The sequence below is a fragment of the Buteo buteo genome, chromosome 19, assembly GCF_964188355.1.
Source record: "Buteo buteo chromosome 19, bButBut1.hap1.1, whole genome shotgun sequence".
Lineage (NCBI taxonomy): Eukaryota > Metazoa > Chordata > Aves > Accipitriformes > Accipitridae > Buteo > Buteo buteo.
In genome coordinates, this window is record NC_134189.1 from 29112028 (window position 1) to 29124570 (window position 12543).

A 12543-nucleotide genomic window follows, 5' to 3' on the forward strand; every position below is an offset into this window, starting at 1 on the left:
TGCATAGGCTGAGACTCTCCATGGAGCAATTCAATGCAGGTTACTTCATCTATGAAGCTTTTTTTATTAAGTTGCTATTTCAATACTGTTCATGGAAACTTCCAGTTCTGGCACTGAGAGTCAAACTCAATGCTTGAAATCCAATACGAATAGTAATTTGTTTCCTTTAAAGACTAGTATTTTTTTATTACTACATAGATATTGTTATCAGGTTCAGATTTGTGGTTGGGAAATTGTTGTCTTATTGAAAGGGAACTGGAGAAGTTGCTGTTTGGACTTGTGTTCTTGGTGTTGACTTACTGTAGATGTATCAGTCAAAAAACGTAGGTAGGATAAGGTTTCGGCATAGGTAGTATCTTGTATCAGAACAGCTGATATAACTGAAAAAATTAGGGGCTCAGAAATATGCATCTATTTTTAGCATGCAATAGAAATAGCAGCTTTCACAATTAAATTGTGGAATTTTCTCAGTATTTAGTGAATCCAAGCTACTACTAAAAGTTTTTTCTCTTCTAGCAGGATGATAAATCCTTTTCAGGAGGAAAAAATCTTTATTTTTTCCTCTGATATGTCCAGGTGTTTACTAAGTAGAAGTACTTTAGGAAACAGAGAATTTTGTAGATGTTTTCATCTAAGCTTACTTCAAGAGCAAGGAATTGCAAAATAGCAAGAAAAGACATTCTGAAAGATATTGCCACAATAACAGTGGAGGATTTCATCAAAGTTTCAGTTGCAGTAATTCTTTAATTTACTTAAGAAATGGAAGCTTCTCTTTCATTCTTCATCTTTCTAACAAGCCTTAGTGTACCTTGATGTATCTGGTTAAACTTATGGCTCTCTCAGGGTGCAGAAATTTTTTAAGACCAAGGAATCTTGTTGATATGCTCTAAGAAGGAATTCCTTCATCTCTGTTATCTAGCTGACAAGGGTGGCATGCTTTGGGTAATCGAAGGTTATTGCTGATAACCTGGAGCAGGATGGCATTAATTTTTCCAAGGGAAAGTGGAAAATTTGGATCCCAATGTGCAATTTGAAACCCTTTGTATTTCTTTCTCATCTGTCACATAGACTCTCAGCATTTGCATGACTGCTGTATATACATCTCAGTGTCATAATCATTCATGCCGCTTTCTTGCATCCAAAAATAGACTGGCAAAACTGGTTGGTTCCAACATTGTACTGCTATAGTAGAAGACAAGACATGGACAACCCTATTGCCTTTGTTCTACTGAAGAAGTTTTGAAATGCACGTGAAAGAATTTGGTATGTTAATAATAAATGGAAGGCCAATTTTTGTGATGTGTTTTGTTAATTAAGGTCTGGCCTTATGCTTGCTAATCACTGTTATGGTCACAATAAAAGAAAAATGCCTTGAGCAAGCTGAGACCAATCCTATTGTTCACTTAGATACCTGAGAAGGTAAGAAAGGAGATCAAAGTAGAAGTGTATGCATATCTTGCAAGGTAAGACATCAAAAGGAAGAGCTACCCTGCCTATGGAAGCACTTATTTTTAATGAGCCATGGGTACCTCACAGACTGTGTGCCACTCGTACCCTAGATGTGAGTCCTTACTCCGCTATTTTCTGCTGGCATCAGCAATATGGAGTCCTCTCCATTTATTGCAGAGGTGTTTAACTGCCCTGTGAATATACCTACTTATCCAAACAAAAAGTCATTCTGAACAGCTGCTAAACCAGCGACTGGCATTAGCACTGTGAACTTAGGCCTGTGGCTGATTTCCTTGGAGGGCAGGACCTGGTGTGTATTTTGAGGTACTGAGCATGTGGTTTTCATTGCATTCTGAAGTATGTGCGAAGGTATCCATTAGCAAGATAATTCATTCAGAAAGGGGAAGTTGGTCCCTTATGTAGTATGAATGAATCAAATTTGGCCACCATATGCATTCCCATTCTCCCCTAAAAGAAACCCCAAAGCAAGGCCCAAACCCAACGCTCTGGATAGCAGAGGCAGCCGATCTGGGACATGCTTCCCATGAACTGCATTATAAGCTGTCTGCTCAGATGGTCTTGGTCCTGCCCATTTGGTACTCTTGATACCTGTGTTTCTTGCCTACTACTATCAGCCAACATCTACATGAGGTTATCTGTTCAGGGGGTGTATGTTGAATGCAGGGAATTTAAGAGGGAGAAGCTCCCAAAACTCACTCTTGAATAATGAAAAGTTGTTCCTATGTTGAGGGATTTCAGTTACTTGTCAATGAATGCTTTTTGCTGATGAAGCAGACTGGACTGTTTAGCTTTTTCATTTAAAAAATATTTGGACTCTGCAATAGTAGATTCCTGTCGTATCTCCTATATGCTTTTTTTTTTCCTCTTTATAACATTGAGCAACATAATGTTCTCCATTTATATTGCCAGGTGTTTGTTTACTGGTACGTTTGGCTTTAGATTTTGTGGGTTTAAGAGCTTCCTCAGGATTTTTCTTGCAACCAGTGGTGAATTTATATGGGTAAACTTACAAAACTTACACAGAGCTAGTGCTCATAGGTACTTGGACTGTGTATGTGCTAATTATGCACCAAGATAATTATTTTTATTTACAAAACCCCCACAGTATTATAGATGTTAATGCTGGTTGAAATGTGTGGAAACTTCCTGTTTGACGTAACTGGAAAGAAATTGTACTCATGGTTAAATGGAATGCTGGAAATAGTAAGTGTGTCCCCACATTGGCCATCGGTATGCCGGGGTTTGACTACGAGCCTTCAAAGCTCATTGTGTTTCCTCCCTATGAATATTTGCCCATAAAAAAAACCCTTGTTGTATTCTATGGTGACTGACTTTCTTTCAGATCGTTCCAGTTCATAAAGGCTGACTAGTTATGAATAAGCTAGGCAAGCTTGGAAAAAGAGTTGACATCAAATCTTACTTGAGGCATTTGAAACTCCTGAAATATTTGTGGTTATAACAATTATCATGATATACTAGAATTAACTGACTGGAGTTTAGCAATAGCTGAATGCTTGCCACCTTCTGGGCTGCTAACAAATTAAAATACCCTTATTTTTCATTCAGTGTACCAGAAAAACCTGCTAAGTGTGTTTAACTCTTTATAGGCTTTTATCCTGCTCTATGAATATGCTTAAAAAGAAAAAGTCTATTTGAGGTAAAGGAGCCTAGTTAATTTAAGACTTTCCCATTGTGTTTAGTGCTGTGAAATTGTAAAATAATGAGGTTGTAAGCTCTTAAATATTCCCCCTAAAGATCATATTGGTGCTAGGCTACATTAGTACACTGGCAGTCACAAAGGAGAGATGATTGGACTGCTAACTATACAATACTAAATGCCTCATCACGGTGTGCTTATGTGGTTTTTCTCTGGTTATTACAAATTCCCTAAATCTTACATTTGACAAAGACTTTGAGGTGGCATTGCTGTGTTCATGCATGAGAGGAAATATCAAAATGAGAAGGAAAGTTTTATTGACTAAGCAAAATGGAGATCTGAAGGCATCTATAATGCCTGTAAGAGATAAATGGGGCAAAATGGGATCAGCTGAGCCTTATTAGTAGCAAAGCTCAGTATTTTTTGCAGTGGAAAAGGGGAAATTGGTGGATAACTCAACTTAGAAAAAGGGGGGGGTGGGGAGGTGACACAAACCTGAATCACAATTTTCACAGAATTGCATCATGAAAGTGACGATTATAGTGGTATTTCGCAGAAATAAACTCTTGGAGTTACTTCCTTTTGAAGTGTTTCTGGCAACTAAGGGTAAACAGCAACTGAATTTGGTACTGTGTAATAAAATGTCTCTTTCAGATGGGTGAAGTGTTGATGCTAAAATTAAAGCAGGATAAAGTTTTTAAATATTCTTCTTGAAACTGTAAGAAAGTTTCTAATCTTACTATTTACCTTTCTGAAACAAATTTTCAATTGTAGGATAAGGGAACTAATAACTTCATGTCTTTGTTGTCTGCTGTCTGTTTAACAGGCAATAGCCCAATGCTCAGAATCATCAGAAAGTTATTCTAACTAGTAAAATCATATGTTCATGTACTGAACAGTGCTAATCGAGAAATCTGAAAATTGCAAGGCATTGTGTAAATGTGGCTCTGACTGAAACAAAGAAACACAGGATTCCCCCCCCACCCCAGTTAGTTCCTACAAATAAAGGAATCTGTCATTTTTGTTTTAGCTCAAATACTTCTTGTGAAGGGGAAGGGAGAAGTGTTGCAGAATGTTTGTAGTCTAGCTCGGGAATTGGAGAAAATAGTATTGAATAAAACAATGTATTAAGTCATGTTTTTCTTCTCCAGAATTCAGTGTGTCTTTAGTTTGTTTATAGGTTTTTAATTTAATTGTTTTAACTTATCTACAGTTAACCTAGTAGTTCCTTGGCTGCATAAAGACTAGAGTTCTTTTCCCTTTACTTGGCTCTGTGGTCTAAATACCCTGTGCTCTTGTACCTCTGAGTCTGCCTCCTGCAATGGCAGGCTGCACATTCCATTTCTCAAAAAAAATTTGTTATTGCAGTGTCCATAACTTAAAATGATTTTTTTTTTAATAAACCACTGGGTTTTTGAAAATGTTAAGTGCCACATATGTAACTTAAGTTCTGTGTCATGAAACACAGGAAAATGCTGTATTTCCAAAATTCTAGCATTCCTCATAGGGCATGAAATTTGAATGTGATGTCTAACATATTGTAAACTACTGTTTCATAAATCAAGTGAATTTTTTTTTTCTCAAAAATAAGCTCTCTTGGGAATACTAGGTTGTTATTTTCTAGTATTGTAGGCCTGGTTCTTCTTCGTACTGGTTCTAAACTGTGATGCTAGTTCCTTCGGTCCTCCTGTGGAGAAGGAGGTAGCTTGGGTCAATTATCTGTGGTCTGCATGCAGTTCTTTAAAGGTGGCCTTATGTGATAATAGTGAGTGGACCATAATAGGCAAACTAATTCAGTTCTCTGAATACCTGCCTGAGATTTGGCAACTGCTAGATATTACCATGAGGTTAGAATTTGCTCAGACAACACAAAATGAAAACATTAAAAATACCATGAGGCAGCCAGCTCCAATATTAGCATTTAAAATGCTAATTTAATAGTGAAAATTTATGAAAGGAAGTGTTCGTGCTAGAGACATAAATCCCTGGGCATATAACTGGAGACACAAATCGATGCTAATGTAAGGCTTCAGTAGTTGTGCCAAGCTAGCATAACCTGTTTTAAGTCTGCTTGGCTGTGAACCTACAGCTGGAGTAATTTTGAGCAGATGAATGATTTGCCCTTCCAATACAAAGGCTTTAGAAAGTATTCTTTGAGATACTTAATTTTTTAATGCTTTGATTACATAGGCATATTATATTTGTTAGTGTACAGTGTTAGTTTGAAACTGACTGCTTCTCAATTTCTATTTCTCCTGAAGATGAGAGGTTATTTTTCATACTTTCTTGTTAATAGATGAAATCTGTTTTGACATGGATGCATTGACTATCTTGATTTTTGATGTTAGCTTCTTTGTGATGCTGGTAGCTTCTTATCTTCAATTATATTGTGACTTAAGTTTAAAGGTGGTGGTGGGGTGCGTGTACTGTTTTTTTACATGATTTAGACAAATCGGTGACTGCTAACTAATGCTTTTCGCAGATGCTACCTAAATTTCTTTGATCTGTTGAAACAGATCTAGTCCAAAACCATGCCCAAATGAATGCTTTGAGACCACTAAAGGAATTGGTTTTGTCCTTGTCACTGATGATTTTGATCCCCCCCGCTTTGATGAGGAGTCCTAACATATGTCTATATTTATCAGCATAGTCACCTATTTTTCCATTTTTCCAGCACTTAATAGAGGTTTTTCCCTTTTTAAGAGTATTTCCCTATATACTTTGAGGAGTTTTTCCTCAAGCAGATGGCTTGCATGTACATCTGCTGACAAAATTCCGAATAAATGCAAACCTAAAAGTTGGATGGTTTAATGTATTTAAGATGTGAATCAGATATGATTCAAATGTAAAAAATACAAACATGCTTTAAGTATTTGAATGTTTAATCTACTGCCTTACTGCTAATCTTTATTTTTCAGTCAGGTGGTTAGGGCAGATAAGAAACTGTGATATTTAATAGGCTGTGCAAATTCTATTATCCAAGTTCTTATGTCTTGTTTAATGTTTACAAAAGCCAACCTGAGTGACCTTGAAATTGGTGGAAGTATTACTCTGGGAGCAGTATCAGGCTTTTTTTTTTTTCCCTTCAGTCATCTAGATTGGTGATTCCATATTGGTGTGTACACAAAAGTGAAAGGATTCATTATATAATGGACTTTCATTACATAGTGTGCATTTTTCTCTGTCCTCATCCTTGTGTAGCTTGTACACTGAGCAACTATGGGTTTTTTTCTTTAGCATTCGCAAGTTAATTCTAGGTATGGGAACTCCATGTCATTGCTGTCAGTATCTTCCCACATGAAATTCTACCGTATACTTTCAAAATAGTTGCTATCTAGTTTGTCAGCAGTGAAGCACAGCTGTAACAAAGGGCACATCTGGTCTCTGCTGTATATAGAGTGGTTATGCTTTTTCTGTACTGCATTCTTAAACAAATACTATTATTATCCTTGATAGAGATGTTGCAATACTCTTTTGCATGTCTTTACAGTTTTATTAATCCTGAAAGATTAAACACAGCATAAAATTAAGGCATTAGGTACTTAATAATAAGCATGGAAGAGGGAAATACTGTATTTGTGTTAAATATCTTGATTATCCAAAACATTACCAAGCAATAATAATGCAGAACAATTGTGATGACTGTCCATAATTACATTGTGGGACTAATAAAATATAATAAAGCTTTCACTTTTAAAATTAATAACTTTTTTTACAGGAGAACTTGTGGCCTTTGTGGTGGTGTTGCAGTTAGGTGTTAAGATTAATTGGAAAAATACCTTATGCTATAATTGATTAATTTCTGCTAGTAGATTATCTTGCTCCTAGGTAACAGTATTTTTGTTAATTAGAGATTTTTCTTGTTTTCAGAGCTTTAAAGCAGGAATTGTTAAGTATTTGTCTCTTTATAGGTTGGAAATTACAAGCGGACAGTAAAACGAATTGATGATGGTCACAGACTTTGCAATGATCTTATGAATTGTATTCATGAACGGGCACGAATAGAGAAGGTCTATGCTCAGCAGCTGACAGAATGGGCGAAAAGGTGGAAACAGCTTGTGGAAAAAGGTAATGTATTCTGATTTTGAACTCCGAAAACTTTCTCAAATGGAAAGAAATGTTTCTGTATATCTTTGTTTTGGTAAGTACAAAGTAGAATTTTTGTACTTTTTAGCCTATAATGGAGCCTTTGCAAAAGGCTCAGTAATGTAACAAATGATCAAGCTTTTCTTGATTAAAAACAAACAAAGAAAGCCCTGCTCCTTTGCTAGTTTGCTTGTTTCTTACTGAAGCAGGTGAATCTTGCCTCCAGTGTCGGGGTATCCAAATAGATTCAGTTCTAGAGAACTGGCTGTTTCTAGGTAACTAATGGCATAGAACACAGTTTGAGAAGTGTATCTGAACAATAAGGGGCAGTGGTTGTGGGGAAAGACTGGTAGTAAGAGCTAGGCATTGCTCTAATGGAAGACTAACCTGATACCGTTTTAATATATTCTGAAACAGTTTGTCCTTTCCTGGTTATTCATGCTTCAAAAAGTGTGTTGAGAAATTGAAGGCAGTTCAAAGAGGAGCTAATAGGTGGAATATGGAGAATCATAGTACAGGGAGAATGAGGCCAGACTAAATGAGTATTATTTCTTCTGGTGTAAAAATTTGTAATGTTCTAAATTTATCTGAAAAGAAACTGTTCCCTTTTCTAGGTTTGCATCAATATTGCTGTTTACAAGTGAATATAAGTCAATAGCTTCAGGAAGTTTCTTGGGAATATAAGTTCCATGTGGGTGATGGTTACTGAGAATGACACTTTCTGTTGTGTTTAGGCCCACAGTATGGAACAGTAGAAAGGGCTTGGTGTGCTTTTATGTCAGAAGCTGAAAAAGTGAGTGAACTACATCTAGAAGTAAAAGGTTCACTGATGAATGAAGACTTTGAAAAAATCAAGAACTGGCAGAAGGAAGCCTTTCATAAGCAAATGATGGGAGGATTTAAGGAAACCAAAGAAGCAGAAGATGGATTTAGGAAAGCTCAGAAACCCTGGGCAAAAAAGCTGAAAGAGGTACAGCAGTAGATTATGTATTAGATATCCTGTGTTACAATATATTAATGTCTCAAATCTCTATAAGGGAGTAAACTCCCTATTCTCTCTGCTGGACCCTCCTTTCTCAAAAAAGATCTCTTGCTTTCTGTCCTCTTCTGAAAATAAGTATTTTTCTCTTGGTCTCTACTAATCTTGATGACTTCAGTGAAAATCTGGAAAAAGTGGAATTTAAGCTATCATTTTAACAGTATCTGATTTCATGCGTTTGAAAGTTATGAATTGCTCAAAGGAATGAGCAGGGGAAAAGTATTTGTGGGTTTTTTTTCCTTGTCATACAACATTATTCCTAAATAAGAGGCTTGTAGAAGAAGGGGAGCAGGAGAACATGGGCATGAAGAAAAAACGTTCTATTGGGCACTTTCTGTAAACCTTTTCTTGAGTCTGTTCCACGCTTCTTTAAGCTGTATGAGTGACATATCTTGTATGGTGAGAGAATGATGATTCATAAGTACTACAATAATTTCCTTACTTTCATTCTTGTGTATTGTTCATTCCTTGGCCTAAATGAAAAAGAAAAAATAAATTTTTTTTTTTTCCCCCAAAAAAGATAGAACATCCTGAATCAAACCCTGACACTTTCTTCATTGCAACACAATTATAAGGCTAAACAATTCAGTTGATGGTTGTTTTATAAACTGTCGCAGATGCAAAGATTCAAATCTACTTTGTAGGTGGAAGCTGCAAAGAAAGCATACCATGCGGCCTGCAAAGAGGAGAAACTGGCTGTATCCAGAGAAACAAATAGCAAAGCTGATCCAGCACTAAATCCTGAACAACTTAAGAAATTACAAGACAAAGTGGAGAGAAGCAAACAAGATGTACTAAAGGTATACTGTATACTAACATACTGTTCATATGCAGTATTTTTAACCTATTGCTTGTGCATATTTAAGTTTTTTTTTTCCTTCTTCTTCCTTAATGTGCTCTGGACTGCAGTGCAGCTCACTTTCAGTTATGGTCCTATACCAAAACTTAGAGTTTTCTTCAAAACATATGTGATTGCCAAGTTGTTCTTCTGTGAAGAATAGATTATGTATTGCCTCTATTTCATGTAGGTACTTTCAGCAGGGAAGGAAGCAGAATAAGACAGTGAAGTTCTAGGACAGAGTTCTACTCATTTAGTAGTGAGGGTTGAGTTATTTCACTTGAGAGGCTGTGAGGTAGGTGCTTAAAGCTTGCTGACAACATCTAAACTTGTAGTCATTCTTGACTGCAGAATGCATTTTTTAAGAAAGTAAACTGATATAATCCATTTAAATAAAAGTAAATACAATTGTGGAAATGCCATTCTATTGTCCAGTTTGATTTCTCTCTTCAGTGGGCTGCTAACAAAAGGCTTTTCTTGTGTGACTTTGAATCTTCAAAGACATCTTTTCCCTCTGAGAATGTTGTTCTGTGATCTGGAAGGCTGATGTTACATGGGGTGGGATCTTTTAATTCCTGTCTGTGGACTACTTCTGTAAATTAGTGTAGACTCTGAGGTTCTATCTGTTAACTGAGCTCACAGTGTACACAATTTATATTCACAGGGATGCATACAGTATTTGGTTTTTCTGGTCATAACTCACAGTTGACTATGTAAATTACTGAATGGGAAAAGACAACACTTTGAAATTATTTGGAGATCTTTAAATAAGGGACCTGTAACTTGAAAGACTGCCTGGTCTGATTTACTCTGTGGCTCCTTTGTTTTTTATCTTTAGTATTACATTAACATTTGTCATGGCTTCTGTTAAAAAGCCAGGTAAGAGGCTTAGAACTTTATTGTAACTGTTCTGCAGTTTTGTTAGATAACTCTCATCGTGACGTAACTTAGGTACTGTGGTCATGAAAAGAGAATGCATTTTGGGAACTTCTGGTCTAAATCTTGGCCATTACTACATTGATAAGTCTGTTAGGTAGGGTAGTAATAAAATACTTTACTAAATTGTTTTTTTTTTTTCCACCCCCAGACAAAAGAAAAGTATGAAAAATCACTGAAAGAATTAGATAATGCCACTCCTCAATACATGGAAAACATGGAGCAGGTATTTGAACAGTGTCAGCAGTTTGAGGAAAAACGCTTACGTTTCTTTCGAGAAGTGTTGCTGGAAGTTCAAAAACACCTTGACTTGTCTAATGTTGCAAGGTAAAACTGTGTAAGACTTCAAAAATTAATGCTTAATACTCTTCAATGAAAAGTAATCCATAGTTCCAAGTAGATTAGAGTTTAGAATCTGATTTGTTTCTAATGTGTTACTTCAATTTGTTTAAAGTGTAAGTGAAAGAGCTTAATTTGTTTTGTCTAAGATCAGATTAGCATCTATCTCTAACGTTTACTAGTTTTATTTAACACAGTGTTAAATTAACCAAGAAACCCTCATTCTTGTTGTATTTTTATAATCAAATGTGTGCCAATTAGAAAGGATTCAGAGCCTAGAATCAAAAAATGCTGGATCAAAGATTGGGAAAGGAGGGGTTTGGTGCATTATGCATCTTGCATGTTTATTGGAGAACAAGCTAGAATTTATTAGTGTAAGACACATGAACTTCACAGCATAAACACATCTATTGTTAAAATATGAGAGCTCAGTCTCAAGTAATTACCTTAACTAGGGGATAAATGTTGGTTGATAAATTGGTTGACTGTCGCTGAAATCTTGTCCATCTTAATTTTGAAGTCTGCTCTTTATACTGTGGTATGGATAAAGCATGTCTTTTATTTTACTTTGTTCTTTCTGCCTGGACCCTCCTCACTACATTCCAAGAAATCTAAACTTCTGCTAGTGAACTAAAACCAGAGCTCATACAGCTTATTTTGTCAGACTGTGTGGCATGTCATCAACTACTACAGGTCATTTTGATACTAAGCTACTTCAGTATGTCAGCAAGCCAGTGGTTATAATGTTTTTGTTTTCTCTTGCATTTGAGAAGACAGACATTGGAATATCTGCAGCAAATGCTGTAACACTAGTGGAATTTTACATCCCACTTGCAACAGCAGAGTTTCACTGCACTCTGGTTGGCACTTCAATTAAAAGGAGACAAGTGTGTTCCTGGCCAGCTGCTCATTTCTGTTCCCTCTTCTGCTAGTGTCAAAACTCTTATGGTAGTCCAACCAGTGGAATTAAGGAGCTGTTCAAGGTAACCTAGGGCAAGAAGAATCTAATTTGTTTTTAACCCTGATTAGTGTTCCAAATTGACTTGCTATGCAGTCACACGAATGTTAGCGCTGGCATAAGTGAAGGGGGTGACGTAGGGGCAAGAACAAATACAGAGCAAGCAATACGTAAGGGCAAGATCACTTATTTCAGCATCATTATCATTCGGGGTTGCTTCAAAGTTCTTATGGAACTGCTGTGGAAGACAGTTTCTTTTTACTCTCAGAGTAGATAGATAGGATTGCTGCCCATTTGAATTCAGTTTAATCAGGTTGAAAGAAACTACAGAACAGAAATAAATGAGAAATAGTTGACTTAAAGGGCAAGGGTGGGGGAAGACTACAGAAGATGACCAAGTGGAGAGGCAATGATTTCCTTTTAAGATAAGCAAGAGGTTCAGGATTGGTGTCTTATGGTATGTTAATAAGGTGCGAATAAAGAAAAGAACTATTAGGATAAAACTAGAGATAAAGCAACTGTAACTGTTTGTCTATTTCCTAATCTCTGCCTCTTTGAATACACAGAGATTAAAAGTGTAGAATAAACTCCCAAAAGGAAGTCTGATTTTTAACTTTCTTAAGACTAATAATGCTGAAGAGCACAGTCCAGAAAATAGCCTGGCCTGGTTTTCTACAGATGCAGACCTCCAATTTATCATTATTTAACTGATGGCTAGTGAGTCATCTGAAATTATTTATTCAGTTTCTCAAAATACGTGCCTTTCTATTGCTTAAATGCTTTCAAAGAACCACTGATGTAAAAAAAAAAAAAAAAAAAAAAAACCAAAAAAAACCCCCACAAAAAAACCCCAAACATACCACATACATGTTAGTCAAGTAATATATAGAAATTGAGAAATTTGGAAGTATATTGAGAAAGTTTGATTCCTTGACAATGTAGCACTAATGAATTCTAGTTCTAAATTTTGTGTTACTTGGTCTGGAAGGATTTCCCCAAATTCTCTCTAGCTTGAATACAGACTAGCAGTTCTGCGTCTCTTATTTTAAGCCTTGTGGCTGTTGTGTTAAGACCTCTTTATACTCCTTTTTTTTTTTTTTTTTTGTATAAAACAATTGTATTTGTAGTCACAGCCTGTATAGCAAATACATCATGTGTATGGTCTAGGATCAGGGGATCAAAGTTGTATCTGCACCATGACTTCTATTCTGTAAAATGTT

The 12543-nt window shown here is 36.2% G+C and overlaps 1 protein-coding gene across 9 annotated transcripts in view; it reads left to right on the forward strand.

Annotated features, from left to right (window-relative positions):
- Nucleotides 1-12543, forward strand: part of PACSIN2 (protein kinase C and casein kinase substrate in neurons 2) — a 63165-nt gene that overhangs the window by 39446 nt on the left and 11176 nt on the right. For all 9 annotated transcript variants that reach the window (XM_075051882.1, XM_075051883.1, XM_075051874.1 and 6 more), the window contains 4 exons: nt 7039-7195; nt 7948-8183; nt 8897-9052; nt 10178-10353. In XM_075051882.1, the coding sequence (XP_074907983.1) occupies nt 7039-7195; nt 7948-8183; nt 8897-9052; nt 10178-10353 (725 nt within the window). The remainder of the gene's footprint in view (nt 1-7038; nt 7196-7947; nt 8184-8896; nt 9053-10177; nt 10354-12543) is intronic.